General features: G+C 40.7%; 2 protein-coding genes across 3 annotated transcripts in view; one reads left to right on the plus strand and one right to left on the minus strand.

Moving 5' to 3' along the window:
- The first annotated feature begins 9,742 nt into the window (after window positions 1-9,742).
- LOC144070662 (small EDRK-rich factor 2-like) lies at window positions 9,743-11,785 on the plus strand. Its single transcript, XM_077595064.1, has 3 exons — window positions 9,743-9,902; window positions 10,547-10,655; window positions 11,381-11,785. Exons 1-3 carry the CDS (start codon window positions 9,896-9,898, stop codon window positions 11,457-11,459), a joined length of 195 nt encoding a protein of 64 aa, XP_077451190.1. The 5' UTR covers window positions 9,743-9,895; the 3' UTR covers window positions 11,460-11,785.
- A 1,681-nt stretch (window positions 11,786-13,466) lies between these two features.
- The window catches only part of LOC144066788 (semaphorin-4B-like), a 73,250-nt gene continuing 61,835 nt past the window's right edge, over window positions 13,467-24,881 (minus strand). For both annotated transcript variants that reach the window (XM_077590130.1, XM_077590122.1), the window contains 8 exons: window positions 24,720-24,877; window positions 21,746-21,927; window positions 21,012-21,162; window positions 20,724-20,934; window positions 19,750-19,865; window positions 18,462-18,619; window positions 17,937-18,028; window positions 13,467-17,831 (listed from right to left, as the gene is read on the minus strand). In XM_077590130.1, the coding sequence (XP_077446256.1) occupies window positions 17,059-17,831; window positions 17,937-18,028; window positions 18,462-18,619; window positions 19,750-19,865; window positions 20,724-20,934; window positions 21,012-21,162; window positions 21,746-21,927; window positions 24,720-24,877 (1,841 nt within the window). In that variant the 3' untranslated portion in view covers window positions 13,467-17,058. The remainder of the gene's footprint in view (window positions 17,832-17,936; window positions 18,029-18,461; window positions 18,620-19,749; window positions 19,866-20,723; window positions 20,935-21,011; window positions 21,163-21,745; window positions 21,928-24,719; window positions 24,878-24,881) is intronic.

Below are 24,881 nucleotides of genomic sequence, written 5' to 3' on the forward strand. Positions count from 1 at the left end.
TGGGTTAAAAGGAGTGAGAGCAGATTGAACAAAACATCATCCACTGCACATGCATGAAACTTTGTTCATTAAAATGCTTTCTACCTTCAGCAATTACACCGCAACCATTTCTAAGTCAAAAACGGAAGATATGGTTCTCAGTAAAGTCAATAATATCAATTTAAAAAAAAATCTGAGATTTGACAGGCCAAGACAAGCAGATCTCCCAACACACCAAGACTGACTATATGTTTACACTTTGCAAATGTATTAAAATACAGTAAGATTTGGTCGAATTTGCCGTTTTCAAGTTGCTAAAAAGATTTGATTGTAGCCTTACTTAATTCTTCCATCTGCTTCCCTCATGTCTCGGACAAAGTAGAAGCAGAACCTGTATGTGAATACAATTCTCTTCTATTGGCATTATGTCACTTTTTTTTAAGAGCACCCAAAGGGCGTGACCGGCCGTTTGATCGCCGGACGTTTGGTCGCGGACGTTTGGTCGCGGGACGTTTGGTCGCGGACGTTTGGTCGCCCGGACACAAACAACGGGCGACCAAAAGATCGACGACCAAAAGACCGGCGACAAAACAAGGTAAAACAACACAGTCTATGCATCTATAAAAGCCAACAATGGCCCTGAGCAGTTTCACTGAGCGGACGTGTGAGTGTATAAGTTTGTATGTACATGAGTTGTCCCCTTAGGAAGGGACGTCAGTCAGGGTCTTAACAAGTTCTCCAACAAAACACAATAAAAGTACGGGAAATTTGGAGCTTTTCTTTAGCCTAATAATTAATAGGGCATTAAGTATGACTAAATAATAATTCGCAGTTTGTATTTAGGGAATTTGAGCAACAATTTTAAATTGTAATTATCAATAACCTTCCGGGCGACCAAACGGCCGAGTACCCCCAGAGGGAGGTCTCAAAAACGTCTTATTCTTCGTGAGGACACTAAGTAGCTAACGTCTCCATTATTGACAGATAACAATGACATATCTTAGGTTTATTCCAGTGATGAATTTGCATTGATTGTGAGAGCAGGGTTAAAAAAAAACGTCTCACGCCTGATTGATTAAAAATGGTGTAATTAAAATCTCCATGACCTCCTACTCCATGTGCCTCTACCTGGCTCATCTGTCTCATCCATTCATTGTCTGCAGTTCGCCATCTGCTTCGTGGGAAGTGCCTTAAACCTGGTGATCCCCCCGGGAACAGATCGCCACACCTGAGTTGACTTTATTCACAAAGGATAGTCTCTCCCTTCCTTATATACTGCCTACATTCACATAGAGAGTGCCTCTCTTCGGTCACTTTAAAATCCACTTTCGCAAGAGAACACCAGATAACGTGTTCATAAAAATGTCTTAAAACGCTGTAGCCGCGAGAAAGCCAAAGTTTTACGGCGCAAAGTGAAGAATTTCAAGGCTACGTGTCAGTCGCAAGGCATGTTGGCAGTAGATTATTCACTAGCTAGTCTGTTTAGCATGTCTAACACTGTAGTTTGTTGTTGTTGTTATTGTAAAAAAAATGTTACATGTTTTGTGAGTGGCGATTTTTGGTGCTAGTACAAAAGTTAAGTAGTAATTAGATCCATCTGATGCTGAAAAGTTGGTAAAACTAAAGTATATTTGGGTTTTAAGATATAACAGAAACAGACCTTAACTTAAATATCACCGAATTTCATTGTTTGTAGTGGTAAAAGTGGAGGGAAAAAAAACAATAAAAGCGGGTATTTCAAGGAGGTTGCCGACCAACATGGGGGAAAAAAATATTATCAATATGGTATTATTTTAGCCAATAAAATGCGAGTACTATCCCACATTGCATGGCCTTCTTCGTGACGTCGTTAATGCACATAATCGCATGCTCAAGTCTATCAGTGTTTAAGTGAATGGGTATAGCTGAAAACATTATTTTATTGTAGTTACTATCAGTAGGATTCAAGATAAAGACTACTAATACTGACAGTAGTTTGCTTGATATATGAAAGAATACTTTGAGGAGTGTGGAAAGTTGGAAACAGGCCCAGGTGCATAGCGCTTTACTAAGCTAGCTTTATAGGTGCTACTTTAACACTGACTACAGGTGTGATGTATCACTCCACACATATACACAAAGAAAGGGTCAAACAAGAGCATGTCTGTTCTAGCACAACTCCAAAAAATATACTATGTTCAGCTTGGCTTGTCTAATAATTCCAGTTGCCTTTCGATTGCGGCACGTGCCGTCTAGGAACATCACACTGTAGACAACAATGAATGGAGGATCCAATAAATTGGGACCAGGAGTCCGTGTCCATTTGAAACCACAGTGGCACACTGTGACAGAGCGATCCCATAAAAGTCAGACACCAGACGACTCAAGCGTTTATACCCAGAGACCAGGAAGTGCTTGTGACATTGACATTATGCCAAGACTGACTTTTACAGTACTTCTTAAAGAATACGCCTAAAGCCCTAGATGTTAGCACATCCGCCTTGCAGTCTGAAGTTCAGAGTCTGAATCTCTACTATAAAATGAAGGCATTGTACGCCATTGCTGCGCAATATGTAATCTTCGAGATCTAGTTTCCAAGCGCTAGTCGCCTTTCCCAAAAATGGTCGCCAATGACAAACACAACTGAAGAAGAAAAGGAACAAATAGACGAGAAGTTTTAATTCTGGTAAACGTCAAATGTGTTCATGAAGCAGTCATATTTTCGACGTATGCTTTAATTGCTAAGCAGTAATTCCAGCTAGGATTTCAAGTTTTACGAAGAAGCTACCTTTTTTAGAAGGTGGAAAAACTAAAAAGCAGGCTAGCGTACTTGTATCTTCTGCTAGCATAAGTATTAGCACATGAGCTAAGTGATATATTGTCACCCACTGTGGATCTAATACAAGTATTAGGTTTAATAACACATTGAAAAAGTAGTACATGAAAGAAATCCTCTAAAACGTGTCAAAGTGGCGGCCTGGGGGCCAAATCTGGCCCGCCGCATCATTTTGTGTAGCCCGGGAAAGTAAATCATGAGTGCCGACTTTCTGTTTTAGGATCAAATTAAAATGAAGAGTATAGATGTATATTAAATTTCCTGATTTTCCCCCTTTTAAATCAATAATTGTAATTTTTTTAATCATTTTTTCTGTGTTTTTAGTTCAAAAATCATTTTGTAAAATCTAATATATATATATATATATATATATATATATATATATATATATATATATAAAAGCTAAAATAAACATTGTTTTAGATCTATAAAAAAACTGAATATTCATGGCTTTTAATCCAGTTATTTTAATCCATTTATTAAAAAAATTCTAAATATTATATCTAAAATGGTCCGGCCCACATGAAATCGAGTTGACGTTAACGCGGCCCGCGAACCAACCCGAGTCTGACACCCCTGCTCTAAAACCTAAGACTTAAAATTCTCTCAATAGCAAAAATGTTCTTTTCACTCATCCCAGGTAGGCACATACATTGATAAGAAGTGTCTGACCAAGCCATGACGACACTTATTCTGCATTCGTGTGCGTATGCAGTAATTTAGAACCAAAAATGTACAGGCTTTAAAAAATGTGGTATTAGCGGGTAATTAATAAATTAGTCATTAGTATCGGGATCATAAAAATGGTATCGGTTCAACACTATATATACATTAGTGCTGAAGTGAAGTCGCACTTCTTCAACAAAGCTGGCAAATGATGCATTGGCTTTTGAAGCCTGATTAGGGTTGTCCGTCACAACCGGGCAATCACGTGTGAAAGCGCACACAGGAAGAGAGGATCTCACAAAAGGGCTTCACCTCATCTTATCTGTGAATTTATTACCTCTCACTAGATGCCTATTCTTCCGCCGCATGACTGGAGCCGTCACATTTGTGACTAGAGGGGGCCTCGGTGTCTCCCATGACTCATTTGCCCCACAGACGTCATCCTATTCAAGACAGGTGATTGGAGTCTGTGTGACACCGTGACGACACCGTCGCTGAACACTTTGATGACCACTTAGTGGACGCTAGATTAGCTACACAATCCAGTGAGACCCAAGATATTTTTTTTTCAAGGGGCAGGACAACAGCTTCATCGTGTGCCAAATCTTCGCCAATTGCGTTAATCCTCATCGCAATGGCTGAATAGCCATCAGGGCTGGGAGGAGACTCCCAACTTCTAATTCTGTCCTTCACAATATTTGTCTCCACTGTATCCTCTGAGGGCAAAGTCGCTAAGGATAGTTCTCCTCCGACCAAGCGAAGAGGGAATTGGATGCGCCCATCCAGTCTTCTGTGCTTCATCAACTCCAGATGGGAAAGGACTTCCCTTGTGTGATGCCATGGAGGACTCGGAGACCCGTTGCCATGGAGGAGACTCCCTTTTCATGGATACCACTTATATCGGGAGTGTCTGATGGTTTATTTACCGATTTGCATTGGGGAAGGAGAATCTCTTCGATTGGCTGTGTATTACATGGTTATGCTTTCAGGTTGCTTTTGCCAATATCTTTAGCAGTGGTCACCCACAAAATAAATAAATAAATAAAATAAAAATTAAACCTAAAGCAAAACAAGCCATGAGCGAGGCTACTTGTTTGACACAAACCATGTCATTTCTGAACAGTTTGCCTTTTTCAAATCAAATCATCAAATCAAAAGCATTATACAACAGCTGTGCATAACGAAATTAAGTGCGTGTTTCAGTAAAAACATAAATAAGTAATTTAAAAAGTCACATCCGGGCAAGGTAATTCTAAAATATTGCACAGTCTAAGAAATTGCACATTGTTATTGCACACCCCGAAGTTTCATCTATCACTTCGGGTGGGTATGCATTCAAAAAAGATTTTTTTTTTGCATATAACCAGTTTGATTTCACACTTTTGCCGGGAATTCAAACTTTGCTTGCAAAAAAAAAAATCATAGGAATCTTGATAGGCACATGATAATTTTTGACAATTTAGACACTGAAAACATGATCCCACAATGCCACCCATCCATATTGAAATGGATTGGACAGTGAATGAGTTTACTATTACTATTTACTATATACAGTGGGATGCCACTGCCTTATTAAAGTGGGCCACTGCTCACCCCTTTTACCATTAGCTGCTGGGCCAATGACAAGAATGGATTTCATTACCAAGCGCCTGTGAAATGCAAAGCACGCGTGAGGCCCCACTGTACGTACATATAGATGGATCGTATTTTCACTGGCTTCATTGCCGGGCTGTCGATAATTGTGCATGCACAGAGGATGCAAATTTGCAAATTCAACGACTCTTTGCGTGCTAATTAGCTCACTTCAGTTCATCGTTCTAAAAAGTGCCCTAACAAATCTAGGGTTGCCGTCGCGACGACAGGGACGCTGTCCTACTTGTGCATCGTTACAAATAGTGGCCAGGCTCTCACGTTCAGGTGGAATTGTGACATTGGCAGTTTGTACTCACACGTCAAGAAAGATTTACATGCTGAACTTCTTTCGCGGGACAGCCAAGCAAACATGGCGAGCCAGCCAGGAGACAGGGAGTTCATTCACACAGGCAACCTGGAGACGCGAAGAGAGAACACCAATGGAAAAATGTTAACATCTGTTTGCAGGAGAAATCTAAGACTCTTATTTTTTTAAATCCATTTTATGTTATGAACTCGAAATCAGGCATTCTCTGTACTCTGGAAACAAGAAATGGCCGTTCCCCTGACAACCATTTGGACATGTGGTCTGGACAATGTCGAGATTTAATTTTACTTTTGTAATGACTTGGTGGAGCACCCTTGCCCATTTTCTATCACGCTTTCATCTGCGGTCGTTATTTGCCTTTCATAACGCGGTACCCACGGCAAGGCTTTTTTGACATAAGCCTGTTGCATTTGGAGAAGACGTGATACACTCGTTCATTTCGCTCTTGTCAGAAAGCAAGGCCAGTGGAAGGCTGCGTCTGGTGTAATTTTAGCACACAATGAAAAGAGAAAAAGCATTCATTTTCTCTTCCGAGGACTGCTTTTATATGGGAAATCACATTCAATTACAGTCTGAGATATTTCACTCGTGGGGAAGATGCATTTCAAAATTCGCATGTTGGGACTTTGGCCTCAGATAATGCAAAAAAAAAATCTGATCTAAGTCCAAAGTAATTGTTGCAACATTGCAGGCTTGTTTTAGTTGCCGTATTTTCACGACTATAAGGCGCACATAAAAGTCTTAAATTTTCTCCAAAATAGACACGGCGCCTTATAATCCAGTGCGCTTTATATATGGACCAATACTACAATTGTCATCACGCTAAAATAAAATAAATAAGTCGATAGGGTACACCATCCTCTGCAGCTCTCACAACTACGGCAAGCAGCCCCCGACTCTGCTATTTTCCCGTAGAAAAAGTACTGTGCAGTGACTGCTGGGATATATAGTTCTTTTGTCAATACACCCAATGGATTGTGGTCCGGCGATCGACATCAACACAGCTTTACGAAGCATGGAAGACAGCGTTGGAATAGTTACGCTAGCTACTAGCTAGCTACTATCTGCGAATGGATTGTGGCCGCCTGGACGAACGTATAAAACTCAGCGTTTTTGATGACTCATTTGGACAGTTGTTCAATTCGGACACAGCAAATGAGGACTTTGATGGATTTGTGGGTGATGATGACGGGAGTACATTGTAAAATGGCTAAATAAAGTACAACAAAACTCAGGTTTGCTTCCATTGCCTTTTTAAAAACGTGTTTTTAGCGTGTGGGTGTAGCGTGTATGTTTAAGATGGTGTATGTTTTGCCATGCCTGGCTGCGTCTATAAAAACGGTGCGTCCTTTGTGTGTGTAAAATATAGAAATAGCACTCGTTACTGACACTGCAGCTAAAAATACGATGCGCCGTATAGTCGTGAAATTACGGTACATCACAAACAATCCTGACTGAAACGGGAAAAAATCTTTGCTTTCCTGTGAGAATCAACAGTGTGGAGCCCAATACACTTGGAAACAGACAAACAAATTAGATTTTTTAGAATTAGAAAAGATAAACAATGTAGCACTTATCTGACTTTTTTTTTTAATATCAGGTTTGAACCCTCGCAGTTGCGTATGGGAAATTGAAGCCAAGACAAAAGGTCAGGCGGTGCAACATCTGCACAACAGGAGAAATGATGCCCACGTGTCTCCTTGTTCCACATCTTAAAAAGGTGGAACAGTAGCCCGTGATTGGGCGAAGCCATTTTTGTCAGAACGGATTATCTCTTCGCTCCTTTACAAGGCATAACATTCAAGTTTTTAATCCAATAATTTCAGTTGCGTGTGCTCACGGGAAAAAGTTCATGTGAAACTAGAGTGGATGATCACATTACATGCCACAAAAAGTTTGACAAATCACTATCGCCACCTAAATCCCATTAACCCATTAGCCCACTTTTGATTCTTCTCATCACAATGACGCCAATGTGTGGGGTACTTTGTTTACAAATGATGAGAACATAGTCCTGGTGATTCACTGTGTTGCATAATACGTAATAAAGGTCATAATAGATGTGTGCTTTTTGAAGGACAGAAAAAAACAAGAAGTGAAATTCAATACGAATGAATGAGGTAAGACAAATCTGTTAAATGTGTTAAATATCAAATAAGCAATTCTTGACAACTACTTGTCAATTGCTTACGGATTCAAAATTGTAAAAATAACCCAAAATCAGTTGTTCATCCATTTAAATTGGAAAAAAAAGATGATTAGAATTCAGTCTCACAAATTCTTATTGAAACTAGCACAAACATCATCTCATTTACCGCCTAATCCAACAAGGAAAATGTACAGAGTTTAGGGTAGAAAAACATTTTCATAGCTCATCTATACCCACAAATTAGTCATCTGTAGCCACAGTTTACTAATCTTTACACACAAATGACTAAATTGATCTCAGTTTAGTCATCCCTACACACCGTTTGGTAATCTGGTGGTACAGTTTAGTATTCTGTACCCACACTTTAGTAATCTGTCTTTAACATTTAGTAATCTCTGAGTACAGAACAGATAGGAACACTTTTTTTCTATCTTGCCACCCGGGGCGCTCCTTAAAAATCTTAAAATTCTTGACATCTATTCCACAAAAACAACATTTCCCTGGCTCCTGACAAACAGTGCATGCTGGGGGCTTTAGGACAAAGTGGATGGCATCAGCGTTCCCATCAATCACGGAGGACAGCAGGCGGTACAATGGCGGCGTGATGGATGACCAAAGTGGAATGAGATATAGAAGTGCATAGCGCTCCACATCAATGCTTACGCTTCTTCATAACAAGTGTAAGTGAAGGGCAAAATAAAGTGTGCCTCCCATCTTGCTCACTACAGTGACTCATTTAGCATTCATGGAGCTCCGTAACTAATAGAGATGTTATTCAACTGCAAGCCTTTTCACAGTTTCCAACACCAGAAAACTTTAAAACACAAAATGACATCTTGGGAAGTCCTTTTTAATGATTTACGGTGGAGATTCGTTGGGATTAAAGACGTCTTTTTCAGAATGAGTAAATTGACATGACACTACAACACAAAAAATAAGAGCTTATTATTTGGAGTTATGCACTTTTTTCTTCATAACTACAAAAATGTAAGAAAATTTCATTATAAATTAGAATTATAGGTAGTTCCTGGAAATAAAAATAAATTGTGGGCCTAACAGTAATGTTTGGTAAATCCTAGATGTCAAAGAAAGGCATATTTTGTGACACCACAACCATCATGTAAGGGAACCTTCTTCTGCTATTTATTAAATATGTATCCTTGACTTTATTTAGTTAAATTGATGGAAAAAAATATGCATGGACTTTGGTTAGTATTCTAAAAGCTTTGGAATTTGTAGGCTAGTGACACTATTTTCAATTTATTGGCAAAGTATTCCCTCTTCTGGCCAGATTCCTCCAATGACTTTACCCCTTAGTAAGTGGAATATACTACAGGATATTTATGTATACAATCATGTACAATTGGAACCATCTAACATTTGAAAAATAAAATGCACAAAAATCTGAGTCTGTCCATGAAATTTAGTTTGGTTCTTCTTTTATGTTTCTGTTTTCTATACAACACATTTGAAAAATTAAACAGTGATTTTGAGTTTAACAAACAAGATTCTTACTATTGGACATCATAAAGGTGTTGTCTTTCCCTTTGATACACCAGACAGGCAAAAAGAAAAATTTTGTTTTGATATTTCTGTGGATCATTACCTCTGCACGGCGCATTAAAAAGGGTGTGTTTTGTTTTGTATATACTAGTTTCATCCAGCACACATTGTTTCACAGTCGTTGGGTGTAGGCTTTATATAAAAAGTGATTCAACTATAATTACTACATTAGTGTTGTAAGAAGTTTTAAGAATCAGATATCATATGTATACTAGATGCGTACTGTGAGCCAATAGAGCCACTAGTCGGCAATGTCCACTGTCAAATGTCATTGTCATTTCATAAACAACATTATGGTAAACGGATTGTGCACTTGAAGTAGGCAATGAATTCAGTTGTCACCCTTTTTCAAATGACTTTGTTTTGCAGAAACTTAGAAGAGTACATTAACTGCATGCTTAAAAATAACTATATACGTATATTTTAACACACTTAAAATCCGTCAAGATTGCGCCGATTTCAAGGTGTTTTAGAGGAGAAAAGCGCCCACTTGAAGTTAACTGAAATCTCATAACTTTACTGTTTTAAGATGGCCGCCGGTTGCCTACGCTGCTGACTTGGATTTGTCGCGCTTACTTCAATTGAGAACATGTTGATATATATGGCAGGAATGTTCTGGTGTATCTGGGGCTTGTCGTCTTGTGAGCATGCGCAGCACAAGAAGGCAACAAGAGAGTGCGTCTGGCGCAACGCAGAGGGACACTTTGGGCCCTAGGCTGAGTTCTTTTGTGGATTTGGGTCGACGGAGGCGTCCGTTTCTAAAATGACCAGTGGGTATTGACACATATTAACTGACCGTAAGGCATTCTACTCTTTACAGCGACTGCACGCAGCGTGTGCTTGTTGTTTCTGTCCATCGCGCAACCAAATCTGGACGGGCACCGTCTAATCGCTGGAATAGACGTCACGTCCTTTCTCGGGGTCGAGACATTTAACATTTGCTCACAATACGTGAAATTAATTTTATTTTCTTAAGATTAGGTGAAGCTTGACGGGATCGAGATTCACAGTTTTCTTAATCTGGGTCATTTTTTTGTCAATTGCTGGCCTATTTACTGCTAAAACGAAACAAACGCTATTTGAGCTCATCTCCATCTCTTTTCAGTGGCATCTTGACCACGTAGAATAATATTAGCAATAATCGTGTATTATTTCATGTCAAAATCTTTCTGACGTGTTTTATTGTGCAGAGATTTGATTCTGTTTTGTTTTGTTTTGAGCTGGTGAGATGCTCTATAGCGCCTCCTTGCCACGTCTTGTCATTTTATGCGCTGCAACGCTAGTCTTTATTTGTCTCTATTTTTAGGGTTCTGGTGATCCTATTTTTTTTACCGTTTAAATAGTAATATTAAGGGTTTGGGGGTATATAGCAGAGATCTACGTTTATGTACTATAACATATTGCTTTTGTTCAGGGGGAAATCAACGTGAGCTGGCACGCCAAAAGGCTGCCAAGAAGGCGAACGACACCGGCAAAGGCAAGAGAGGCGACGACGGACTCTCGGCTGCCGCCCGGAAGCAGAGGTGTGACGCCGCTTGTTTGGATGGGGCGCCGTTTGGCGCTTCAAAAGACGGCAACAATTTCCCATACTGCCACTGAGTTTGTCAAATATGGTGTGGAAATTTTTGTCACTTTTTTCATGCATTTACGACAACATTTAGCAACTTCAGTGTTTATCATTAGTATTCATCATCAAATTTTAGTGCTAAATCCAAATCGTACATGTCGAATCTAAACCCCAAGTATAAATCCAAATTCTAAATCGAATTGTTAAATCTAAAGCATAAATAAATCCCAAGTCTCAACTAAATATTTAGCTAATATGCAAATTTAAAACGGTCGGTGACTGGAAGGTAACAAAATAAAAGCTAGAGGAGCTCATTTATTACATACTGAGACTCGCTCATCAACTTTTACTTTGTTACTTTAGCTCACCCGCCCTTTTAATTAGCATAAAAGCTAAATATTTAGTTGAGACATTTAGGATTAATATTTATTTAAATGTAACATTTATTTGGTTTGGATTTAATATTTCAAAATAAATACCGAAGTTGCTAAATTTTGCTGTAAATGTGTAAAAAAAAAGTGACTAAAATTCCCACTCCACATTTGAAACACTGGCAAAAATGCTGCTGTCTTTTTTTTTTAACTGAATGCGGCTTAACAAACAGCCCCCACATTTGGAGAAATACTTAAAGATTTTCGAATTTCACATTTTAATGATACTTTCTGGTTTTCTCCTCTGAAGGGATGCTGAAATAATGCAGCAAAAGCAGAAAAAGTCAGATGGTGGTGAGAAAGACAACCCAAAGTCCCAAGTGAAGTGAAGACTTCATCCTGTATACAGCCTCTTTCCTGATAAATATAAAAGCCAGTAATGTCTTTTTTTTAACCCCCCCCCCCTTTTGAGACTCGGCTATGACTTGAGCCTACGTTCTCTCCTTATGGCAATGGAATACTTTTTTTCCTTATTCTTTTCTGGAGCAAAATTGTTGGCCACACTGACGCCGTGTGTGCATGCTGAGGAGTGTCAGTGTTTTTAGCACCAGGAGGAAGATGAACAACACAGTGTTGTCGTACGTAGCTTTTGTGTCTTTTCTTGTACAAAACACGTCTCCTGATGGTTACAAATAAAGAGTATCTTTGTAGTTCACACTCGCTTGGCTCAATAAAATTCATGTAGTTAGTGGGATAATTACAAGTTGTGTTGAGAAATAACTCAAAATCTAAAGTAACAGGTTTTTTATTTTAATATGTGGCCACGCCCCCTAGGCGTCTACCCATGTTCAAGCGAAAAAATGTGACAAATTATATACTGTTTTAAGGTGGAGTGGAACAAGGTTGAAAAAAGGGAGGCAGTTAGGCCAAACATTATATGGCATATTCAATTGGATAAAAACTACTTAATAGCTTGCATGAACAGTCTTATTTTTTATTTTATTTTTTACAGCAAAGTGAAATTACGGTACAAAGCAGATGGCTTTTGATTTTAACCCACAGGATTAGGTCTTGTTATTCGGGCTGCCACAATTTAATCGACAATTGACAATCAATTTTAATATTTAACTTTCTTTAAATAAGCCTTTTTGTATATCATTTTTATTCCCAAGGTGTTAATACTCACTGAATTCACTAGTCTTCACCATTTTGAAAATGGTGTAATTTCAAATATTGCATCAATACGGGTTAGCTGTAGCTTTAGGCTGTAAATAAATAAATATTTTTCTTCCACGTTTAATTATGACGGTAAGAGTACCTCACCACCAGGTGGCAGACAACACCAAATATTACATCAGCCACTTTCCAACTACTACATAAACATTTATGAAACAGTATTTTGATCACACTCACATACAAACCACACACTGATGAACATCCTGCCGAATTAGCAATGAACATTTTTGCAATGTTTACAAAAATAACTCAAATGTCAACTCACCGATGCCTTAACCTCCGTGCAGTCAGTCAGTCGCCATTTGGCAAAAAATACATTGCTTTATGGCAATTCCTCTGCAGAACTCGGCATGCTCGCTGGGTTCATGCTGTTATCCTGAAAAGCAACACAAAACATTTAAATTCGAATTGGATAGAAGATGTAATCCATGGAGCGAAAAGCTGTGCCAGAGGCTTTTCCATCCATCTTCTCCGGTACTCGGACGTTTGGTCGCCCGGACGTTTGGTCGCCCGGACGTTTGGTCGCCCGGACGTTTGGTCGCCCGGACGTTTGGTCGCCCGGACGTTTGGTCGCCCGGACGTTTGGTCGCCCGGACGTTTGGTCGCCCGGACGTTTGGTCGCCCGGACGTTTGGTCGCCCGGACGTTTGACAACATGACAGTGTTTACTGTTGAAACCAGCTCTCAAAATTATATTAATGAGAGTTTAATATCTAAATATCTACTGTTGAAACCAGCTCTCAAAATTATATTCACCCGGGCGACCAAACGTCCGGTCACGATTTTCTCCAGGCCTTCTACTTATTCGGGTCTCAGTTAGGCCATCCCAGTTGACTTTGGAAAAAAGGCGGTTACTTCCTGGATTGGTCGCCTGCCACTAGCTCAAGGCGTAAAATCAAGTGAAAATGTTGATGGATTCAAATGCCTAAAACTTCCTTTTTCATACATGAATGTTGCAATTATGAGCGTTAACGTTCACTTTTCTTCACAATTACCAGGTTTGAGCTTGAAAACAGATGATTTTCATTAATATCGATTTGCAAAAAGCCAAAATGAGCCACAATTCCAAAAGTGACTTGTTCATATCTAAGACAAAATTAAATAAAACCACATTTGAACAACAAACTTTTGGGCAATAATTAACACCACTTCACACCCACGTCTGTCAAAAACATTGATTTTATTCATTTATCTTAAAAACGTTAAAATAAAGTGCTTTTTATGTACATTATAACAAAAACAACCGTCACGTTTAATTTCAGTAATACAAAAAAAGGTTCACAAGTATTTACACGACAAATAATTATAATAAAAATTAAAAATAAAAACAAGCGAGACGAGAATCATGCAGGCAAGAGCACATTTGTCTCATTTAGTTGGAGGAAGCCAATATGTAACATTTTCTTTTGTTTTGGTCTGTTTCATGGGACTATTTGGGAGAGAAAAATAAAACACCTAATAAAAATTAAACACACACACACACAAAATGTAATGAGGTGGCCATTAAAAGTGAAAATAGCATCTGGCTACATTCATTTCCAGTACAGTATATGTCGCATCACTGAGGAGCCACTCAAAATGACGGAAGCTTAATTGCTCTGGAACGAAAATCTCCGCATTTTTAAATAAACAAAACAATTAAGGCCAAATGTTAACTTTTACGCACTTGTTTGTGTCTTCAGAAAGGCATGAGTGTGCTAAAACAAAAACAAAATAAAAGCATTTCCAGTAAGCCTCGCTCTTGTGGTTAGCAGCTCCCGTTAGCATAAGTAGCGCTACCAATGGAGTTGTGAACTGGAAATGGCACATGAACTCTAACAAATAAAACATTTTAAAAAGGCATAAAGATAAAGGCTTTTTGGAGATTACCAAGCATATGAAAGCAGGATATTATGTATCCAAGTTGCCAGTGTTCTTACTACGAAATGCATTTTTATTAGCCACACGTAGCAATTAGCTTACGCAAGCTAGCTTGCCATATTTCAACCCTAATTTGAACGTTTGAAGACACATTTAAAAACAGTAGTGTGTGTATATGTCACCGTTTCTACTACCGCTATGCTAACACATTTCTAGTAAACATAATAAACACAATATATTCCTGCTTTGATATGCTCGATCCACAAACACTAGTGTGCTCATTAGCAGTATTATGTAGGAAGGCAACAAAACTTTATGGGTGGACAAAAGGTTCAGTTCTACGTCTACAGTCTACAACACTTACACATTTAACTTCCCATAAAAAGTCTCACGCACGCACGCACACGATATTAAGCACAAATATTCAATATAATCAATGCAAAACATAAAACACACCAATTTTGCGCCCTACCTTGTGCAATGACACCGTCATCTGAATGCGACCGGATAGTGGTCAGTCACGGTTTAACGTTTTTACGCTAAAATAGATTATATTTATGATTAGTGGTGCTGTATATATTTCAAGACATGGTGCCATATCTTACTGAGTCAGTGATATTATCTTATACATATGTAAGTTCCCTACGTCTTTGGGAAAAGTCGTCTTTTTAAGTGTTGGTAGTGTGCACAGAATGTCGCAATGGTCCCCGTTTTCTTGTTTTCTCAGTAGTTGTATTTTATGTGGAAATTGACATGCTGTGCAAACGTCCTGATTTTTTATTTTTTTGTGCTCTTATATTGACATCTAGACGCGAGTGACGAAGGATGAATGCATGGATTGAGACCTGGGGGGCTCCAATTAAGATCATAATTTCGTAGACCCCTCAAAAAATTACTGTACATTCTTCAGAGGAGCATTTGATTGGATTGACACGCCCCCTTACAATTACTGCTGAAATGTTCATCCAATGTTAAAACAAACAACAAAAACAACCATACATTTCACTAATAACAAATTCCAACATGACACAAATATTTAATACATTCTGTAAACTTTTTTTTTTGGTTAAAGTCTTGTTTCAATTTTGTTCGAAAACAACTTGTTTTACAATCTTAGAAGTTAAATTTCGAGTTATTTTGTGTTTGTGTGTCTGAGTGACTTCCTGTTTACTTTCCCAAAAAACCTAAATGGGAATAAATCATCCAAAACATGAACATGGGTGAGGAAAAAGTGTTTTTTGAATATAACATGGAAATAACGGACATATTTTGTGGATAAATGCTTTTCATTGAATTGTGGTACCAAACAGTTGGCACGTTTAAAATGGAACAGAGAGTAGTGAATAAATTTGCATCATCATAACATATTTTCTTTTGCGGAGTTATTTTGTTGTGTCTGACCAACTTCCTGTTTGTTGCCAACCCACCCTGCCATTTCTATTCTGTGGAGGAAAGTCTGAAAGGTAAAAATAAATGTTTTTTCAGGGTAAACACATTAAAAACAATCCTCAAACTTGGTAATATAAACATTTCCTTGGAATGCTGCCGAAACTAACCCTGGCAGATTGTTTTTAATGCAACTAGTGGCCAAAATGTGGGTAAATAATATAATAATATAATAATAATAATATCCTGGAGTTGGGAAAAATACCAGAAGAATCCGTACTTGTTTGGATCTCGTCAGTTCTTTCGTTTTCCGACAAAAAGCAATTTTCAAGTTAAAAAAAAAATTGAGTTAAAAAAAAAAATCTGAATATACCGTTTGAATAAAAACATTCAATTCTGACCTAACGAACCACTCACTCCACACAGAGAAAGGCAGGAAGAACAGGATTTTTTCTACCCCTCGAGTTCTGCCTAGCAACAAGTCACCACAATAAACATGACAGAATTAGGAAAATGCAATTATATTGTGCGCTAACTAAGATTCTATTTTGTTTAGTCATTTTTTGTTTGTTTGCACAGTTGAGTACATTATTGTAGAAGGAGAAACAGAGCAGATTACTTGTTTGTATGTTTACCTAAGTGGTTGGCAACCCATTTATTTTTCTATCCATATAAAAACAGGATATTTTAGCCTCTGTGTGTTCTTTACGAGTCTAAAACAAAGAAGGTGGGAGTGGTCATCACAACACAAATGGCACTACTATTGCATTTTGATAAGTTAATTGTTGCTTCGTTCGTTGTTTTTTGGCACAAAGCACGTGATGAATGGGTGCGACCCTGAAAATCTTTTTACTCCTTGGCTGTCACTTGGGTAAAGTGGGGTATACACATACCGAAATTTATGTGTTTTCTTCAGAGTAGGCCACTAGTGAATGTTGATCTGGTAACGATATTGCGTCACTTTGAACAAGGAAGGGGAAAACGCTCACATTCATTCCCGTTATCGGTATGTGTACACCCCGCTTAATGCTCCTGCATTTTATTATTGTAGTACCTGCACAATTCCGTGTACATTCCCGCCTTCCGACAGTCTTGCATTCATTGGTAGGCGTGGATATTCCGATTTTTTTCCTTCTTCTCCAGACAGACGTACAAGTCTGCACGTTTGTTGGCCTTTTTCTTTCGTGTCTTTGATGAAGCTATTTTCTCATCATCCTTCATCTTTACATCATCCACGCCGTCACGGAAAGACGCCGTCCGTTTCTAGTCTCCCTCGAAAGCGGCGTCCGGTGACGTCGTACTTGAAGACATAAATAGCGTGAGAGCGTCTTCGGTCTGGAATTGCCACACCGCGCACCTATTTTCTCTGCAATTAGTGGCGGCGAGGAAATGGACAAAAACTATCGGCGAGCAGCTGCCGAATCCTCGACCCCGCAGGATCCGCTTTTCCCGTCCCGCGCGGCTCGAAAGAAAAGAAAGGGGGCAAAATAAAAAGACGCCGGGGGTCTCACACGATGGAGTCTTTGATTTCCGAGCCTAAGCGCACTCTCGGTCGCGGGCAAGTGGGCGAGTACTCCACGTGGCTCTCCTTGATGTTGAGCGGCCGCCCGTCGGACGCGTCGGAGAAGCTCTTGCTCTCCGGCGACGACTCCCGGGTTGGCGTGCTGCAAATGTAGTTATCGTTGAGCGTCTGGTAACCCTTGTGGTCCGACGTGGACACGGGGATGGTGTTCCCGTTGAGCGGCAGGCTCTCGGCGGGCTTGCCGACGATTCTGGGCTTCTTCGGTTGCATGCTAGCGCACTCGCCCTGCTTCAGCATGGACTTCATCTGGTCACGGTGGCGGTAGATGACGAACAAAGAGAAGACCACCAGGGAGAAGACCAGCAGGGCGCACACCACGATCAGCTCGTTCCAGTAAGTCTTGGTGTGGATCTGCGGCGAGCGCGATTCGCCGGGGAGGATCATCACCTCCTCGCGCTTGACGTGCGGCGTGCGCGAGTGGCCCGCCGCGGCCGTGCTGCTCTCGCCGCGCGGTTCCGCTCGCACGCAGTAGTTGGCTAGCAGTTGGCGGAAGCCCTCTTCCTCCGACCAGCACTCGTAGGTCTCCGTCTTGTCGGCTCGCGCCACGACCACTAGGCTGCCCTCGGGCGTAGCGTACAGGAACTGGCTGGCGTTAGCGCTGTAACGCCACTTCCTGCGGGCTAAATTGGAGCGCAGCTTGCACGGGAGGACCCGGAATGTGTTGGTCGGGATGGTTATCAGATGGCAACGGGATCCACCTGACCAAAGAATGGAAATTTTAAAAAAAAAGACGCAATAGATTGAATTTAGCCAACCAAGCTAGCGTGATGCTAAATATGTCGGCGTTTCAAAATGACACTCACGGGCAGCCGTCGGTCGGGCGGACCTTGGACCCGAGAACGTCCTGTTACAAATGGCCGAAGTGTCCGCTTCCTCCACATCTTGTTGCCAGTGACTGAGACAAAAGAGGACAAACAAAAACACCCACAAATGGCATTTAAGTTACATGTTGTGTGCACATGCTGAACCCTCAACCACAAGTATTGCATTAAAGGCCAGTTCAGTGTAGCAAAAAGGAAAAAAACAACAGCTTTTTAAAAGAATCTTCTGCAAGCCCCCAATGGTTTGCTACACTCAAAAATGTCATTTCATTTGAATAATCACACAACAATTTGCACGAGCCCATGAAAAAGCTGTCCACCAGTGATTGTGAGGTAAGTGTCCCTTTAAGAGCCCCTCAATTTGTCTTTCTTCAATGGAGGATATTTGCAGAATGATTATTTCTGTCCGTGTATGTTTTGTCCAGTAGTTTGGTGTTGTCAAACTGTCAACCCTGTCACGATAAAATATCAATTTGTCATTCTAGTGATTCCACTGGTTTTGTCTACCTGTCAGGCGGTGCCATCCGGACATCCCGACACAGACGTCCCGTCCAGGCGCAGTAAGGATCTCTGGACAGGATACACTCTCCACAGCTTAGGTAGTTGGAACAATTGGCCACGGGAACCTCCACGAGGCCAGAATAGGACGACACAAAGAGTAGGCCCTAAAAAAAGACGGGATGAAAAGTGTCAACCTAGCCTATACATACCCAAATCTTTCCTGTCTTCCCCCTCCCGCCCTGTCGGTTTGAAGGTGCATCCCCATCGTAAATTTATCACTCAAATACACTCATTTTCACTCAAATAATACCTGTTTAGTGAATGCTCACATTTGGCTGATTCAGCATTGAAAGCTATTAAGATATGAATAGAAAGAGTGCTATATAAATATATGTCTTCTCTAGAAAAATGAAAGAATTTCCTTAAAAATTCTGATTTTCATGTTGTAACAGAAAATAGCCCTACAGCCTTCTTTTTGGTAAAGCAAGATTATTAAATAAATAAATAAATAAATACATAAACAATGTGGATTTCAAAAAACACCAAGAACATAGTAATTGGTGAACCCTTACTTGTAATTCTACTTATAGCTAGGTAGCATATAACTTTTTTTTAACCATGTTCAAAAAAAAAAAACGAATGAATGAAACTCCATTCATTCCAAGCATGAAGACCTGAGTTAAGATTCAAACCTAGCGCCTCAGAAGCACAAGGCAGTTACGCTAACCACTGCGACACCGCACTGCCTCACAGTGAAACAATTACATCGTTAAAAACAATTCAAGTAAATAGAGCACAAAATCTGTCCAGATGTTCTCTCGCTTGGCGCCAGTAGGGTAGTTAAATTGGGGGTGACTGTGCATACACGCCATATTGTCCTCAACTCATTTCACCAGCTTTGACGTGCACGCTATGGAGTCTATATTAAGGCTCTCTTACCCGAAGTATATTGAACAAACATTACGGAATCATCTTGTTTGTCTTTCATCAGTCGGAATACATGGGAAAGGAGCCCTGACTTTATTAGAATGACATAATCTTTCGATAAGAGTCCATTTTAGCCCTCGGGAGAAGCCATTATGTCATAAAGAGAGGAAGGTAATGAAATTGAGCAGCGGCTAAAACACAAGCGAGGATCATAAACTCGGCTCCAGATGGCCAAGTATAACTCTTAAGAAAACGCGACCAGACGGCCCCGGTGGGATTGGAAGTCTTCGGGCAGGGTGGTAAATGTAGCCCTCTCTTTTAAAATGAATTATAATCTTTAAAAAAAAATTGAGTAAAGTGTACGTACCCTTTGAGGGTCCAGTTCGATGTGTTGCACGGGCTGCGGTTCATGAAACAAAACCATCTCCTCGACGATGTGCATCTTGTCATTGGCGTTGACGGCCTTGTGCAGCTTCCCGTCATCTGGGTGCAATGGCGAAAAAGTTTAAAAACTTTAAAAAATATATTAAAAGGGCAAATGACACATTTTAAAAACATAAGAGGTGAACATTACATTTTGGGTTATGCAGTGAAGAATATTAACATTTTGTATTAAAACTCTACATAAGGGGTGTCAGACTTGGATTGGTTCGCGGGCCGCTTTAACGTCAACTTGATTTCACGTGGGCCGGATCATTTTAGATATAATTTTTTTTTTTTAATAAATGGATTAAAAGAACTGGATTAAAAGCCCTGAAAATTCAGTTTTTATAGATCTAAAACTGTTTATTTTAGCTTTTTTAAATATATTTTTAGATTTTACAAAATGATTTTTGAACTAAAAACACAGAAAAAAATGATTAAAAAATTACAATTATTGATTTAAAAGGGTGAAAATCAGGAAATTTAATATACATCTATACTCTTCATTTTAATTTGATCCTAAAACAGAAAGTCGGCACTCATGATTTACTTTCCCGGGCCACACAAAATGATGCGGCGGGCCAGATTTGGCCCCCGGGCCGCCACTTTGACACCAGTGCTCTACATACTGAAACTAAAACGTTCAACTGGATATCCATACTCAAAAAATACAATTTTGAACACTACTTACAGTAAATAAATAAAAAATATCAACAAGGAAAAAGCAAAAGTATCCTCCATTACCATTACAATCGAGAGTAGTGCAAAAACAAATAAATAAAAGGTGCAATAGCTCAATTTTTGCCCATCAAAACAACAAATGAAAGAAAAGTTTTTTCACTGTTAATTTATTGGCTGCCATTGACGATGCGAGAGTAAGGGGTGTCCCCCCCCCCTCCTTATTGTTTTTAACCGTACCTGTTCCGATGAACAGCACATCATAAGCCCTTTCCATGCCTTGAATCTTGTGCACTGCGATCTGCGTGTAGCGTACACTGCGTTTCAGCAGCAAGGGGGCGCTCCGGATCACGCTGTCCATCAAGAAATGATCCTTGACAAAGTTGAGCACCTTGTCGGGCATGTGCAAGGACGACTGGATTCCCATTTGCCTGGCGTGGTTTGTCACGCACTGCGCGGGGGTGGATAATTAAAAGGATTCTTCGCCAAATAGAGCGTAGAGGCGCACGGGTTCGGATCGCAACTTACCGCTCCGGGTCGCGGCTCTGGTGCGGGGTGGTTGTACGTATACCACTGCTGGGTCTCCCTGTTGACCTGCCTGTAGCGCCCGCTGAAGGCCCGTTCCACTTGGGCCATGGTGAAGGCGCACACTGCAGAGCTGCCTGATGCGCCCTTGTACCTGGCAACAAAAGTGACATCATACCACTTTGAAGGAGTAGGGTTGTATATTATGTTATATTGATATATTTATGCGCTAACCACTCGACCGCCGGGCCGCCATTTTATGACATATTTGACATTTTTTTAGCATCAACTTACAAGACAAAACAGAAGTTATACACTCTTATTTCCATTCATTTTCTGAAGCACTTTATCCTCACTAGGGTCGCGGGGGGTGTTGGAGCCCATCCTAGCTTACTTTGGGCCATAGGCGGAGGACACCCTAAATTGGTAGCCCCACAATCATATCTAGGGGCAATTTAGAGTGTCCAATGCATGTTTTTGAAAAGTGGGAGGAAACTGGAGTACCCAGAGAAAACCCACGCAGAACATGCAAACTCCACAAAGGTGGACCGACCTGGATTTGAACCCAGGACCCCAAAGCTGTGAGGCCGACGCGCTAACCACTCAATCCGCCGGACCGTCATAGTTCTACATTCTTAAAGCTTAATTAGAAGAAAAAAAATCCTAACTAAATAAGCCCCACGCTGATAATGATCCGCCTTTCCCCTAATTTACAGTACATAGTGTGTTTGTCTTACCACTGTGACGTAAAGACCCCGTAGAAGACGGTGCTCTCCCAGCTGTCTCCCATGGGCTTGAGGACAAACATGTCCTGGATGATGTTAAAAGGGAAGCCATCATCCGGTAGGGAACACAGGAGCTGGGCCTTCAGGAAGGTCGTCCATTTCTTCTGCAGTACACGTTCGCCACCTCTGTCGCCCTGGGAACCAGCGTGAACAAATACAGTATGTTCTCAACTGCCGGACACAATTTGACGCTTCTACGGGAACTCCCTTTTTTGGTCCCGGTGCACAAAAATGTCTCTCCAGGCGTTCGTTTGGGCTGGGAGAACAGGATGAATTCTTCCCACATGCTTTGTGCAATGAGGACGGTAATGCGGTAACACGCACGTGCGTTCTACGGTCGCAATTGAAACGGTATGTGACCCGAGTAAAAGCGCTACACGGTTTTTAATGGGGGTGCCGTCAAGCTTATTTTCATACGGAGGCCCCTCATCGTTATAGTTACCGGCAGGGGGCTGGTCATAACAAAACGCCAGTGTCATTTTAGGTTTTGATACAAGTAAAACTGTAAAGGTTTGACCGGTAGGGATTATTAGCCTATAAAAGATGAAGAATGGACTTCATTAGAAGCTGCTTCAAGTCGAGTGGAGTTATAGTTAAAATAAAATAGATGAACGGGACATTTTTGGACTGACGTGTGGCAAGAATGTGAGGCGAGCACTTCCTTCTGTAAAAAAAAAAAAATAATAATAATAATATATGTATATTTTCTCTAAAAAAGGGTGTACTTAAGCCAAGGGTGTCCAAAGCTTTTTTTCTGAGGGCCCCTTTAAAAAAATAAATAAAAAATCAAAGGATGCAAGGGCCAAACTGAAATCCTTCCACCTTTGTTAACTAGATGGCCAAAATCATGTAAAAACAAAATAAATCCAAAAAAAAAATCAGGTTTTGAAACATATTTAAAGTTCTAACTCAATGCTAGCCATTGATGGCGATAAACATTTGGATTGAATGATTGCTGTCAGTTCTAACAGTCAAAATGGATTGTACGTCTATCAATGGCAGTTCATATGATAACATACCAGATTTCAAAATTGAAATGGATTTTAAGTTTACAGCTGTCAGTGGAAGTGAAAGATTCAAAGTCTGTAAGCCACAAAATAATCCAAATGATATTCTTGTATTTAGAAAATAAAAAAAACATCTACACCATTTTCTACATTTGTTTCAACCATCAAACTAACAAAAAAGTGATGAGCTCCCTCTAGTGTTAAAGCTGAAAAGTGCAATGCAGGCTACATTTAAGCTTATTGTGCGGACCATATTCAATAAAAAACTGAATAGCGTGTCGTGCGTGGTTGGACACCACTGACTTCAATTTGAACCTTTCTTAAAAGCACTGGCTCATTTTGACTGGAAGAAAAAGGTTGGGCATCACTGCTATAAAGTCTTCCACTACACAAGAAGAACATTTCTCCCACCAATAAAACCTCATTCACTTCCACACCCCCCACTTCAACGCGAGGTTCCTAACCTCCTCCCCTGAGGTGTGCAGAATCCTCACATAAACACCAATCCAACCACCCTGGTGATTATCCGCAAGCCTGTAAACAGGTGGCAAAGCGAACCGAAAACAGCCGCGTGGCTGCGGCGTCGAGACCCGGGTAACCCCGAGCTCCCTTACGAGAACGCGTGAACGGGGATAACACGTGATCTCTTGAAGAAGAACAACCGTCTCGCCGCATGCTGAGGCGAGGCGAGGCGGGACCGCCGCGGGGCTCGGGAGCCAATTACGATGCACTACAGTAGCCTTTGCACACATGGTAATGAAGGGTGCAAATTCCTGCTCTCTCAGCTGTCCACTACTCTCGTTAAGTACGCTTGTATTGTACTCGTGCACGGGGACGACTCCCCGCAGACACCCGCGCTGTGAAAACATGCCTCTGCAGTATGAATATTTCACTAAAACTGTATATCAGCAACTTGCGCGGTACAGAACAGAAAAACAAAACAAATCAAAAACGTCATTTAATAAAGCAAAGGTTCTATTTATGGTGGGGAATGTTCACCTTTCGCTAGGAGGTTCAATTTGTTTTGGTTTGAATGAAGGAACAGATTCCCATGATTCATAATCATTCAATAAATCATTTCAACATTTCTAAATATATACAGGGCGGTCCGGTGGACATGTTTGTAAAGTATGTCTGACGGTACAAAACAAAGCTTGTGATACTTTGTTTCCATCACACTTTACGCGTGTTCTGACACGGGTGTGTGCCACCTCACCCTGAGTGGTAATTGTATCCGATTTACAAACAAAGCAGCCGTATAATGACCGCGTGTTTTTTTTTTTTTTTTTTTGTCCAACTCTCCAGGCGGTACACGGTCGATTGGTCGCCGGTCTTTTAGTCGCCGATCTTTTGGTCACCGGTCTTTTGGTCGCCCGGAAGGTTATTGATAATTACCATTTAAATCGTTGCTCAAATTCCCTAAATACAAACTGCGAATTACTATTTAGTCATACTTAATGCCCTAGTAATTATTAGGCTAAAGAAAAGCTCCACATTTCCCAGACTTTTATTGTTTTTTGTTGGAGAACTTGTTAAGACCCTGACCCTTAAAGGGACAACGCATGTAAATACAAACTCTTCTACACTCACACGTCTTTTGGTCATCGGTCTTTTGGTCGCCCGTTGTCGCGGTCCGGGCGACCAAAAGACCGCGACCAAAAGACCGGCGACCAAAAGACCGGCGACCAAAAGACCGGCGACCAAAAGACCGGCGACCAAAAGACCGGCGACCAATCGACCACACGGTACAAAACAAAGCTTGTGATGCTTTGTTTCCATCACACTTTACGCGTGTTCTGACACGGGTGGGTGCCACTTCACCCTGAGTGGTAATTGTATCCGATTTACAAACAAAGCAGGCGTATAACGACCGCGTTTTGTTTTTGTTTTTTTGTCCAACCCTCCAGGCGTGGTCTTACCTTGCACACGCGAGCGATCCTGGACACAATGGTGTTGTCAAAGAAGTCAAATTCCTTCCCCGCCTCGCTGAAGAAGAAGTAAATCTTGTCGTCGTCGCCCACCGGGTTCCCGACCGGCTGACTCTCCTCGATGTAAGCCGAGCCCACAAAGACTGGATCTGT

This window comes from Stigmatopora argus, chromosome 2, assembly GCF_051989625.1.
Source record: "Stigmatopora argus isolate UIUO_Sarg chromosome 2, RoL_Sarg_1.0, whole genome shotgun sequence".
Classification (NCBI taxonomy): domain Eukaryota; kingdom Metazoa; phylum Chordata; class Actinopteri; order Syngnathiformes; family Syngnathidae; genus Stigmatopora; species Stigmatopora argus.

Bases quoted from the DNA above. Each gene is read 5' to 3' on its own strand.
- LOC144070662 (XM_077595064.1), top strand. The intron at 10,656-11,380 runs GTGTGACGCCGC...TCTCCTCTGAAG, and splicing joins GCTGCCGCCCGGAAGCAGAG to GGATGCTGAAATAATGCAGC.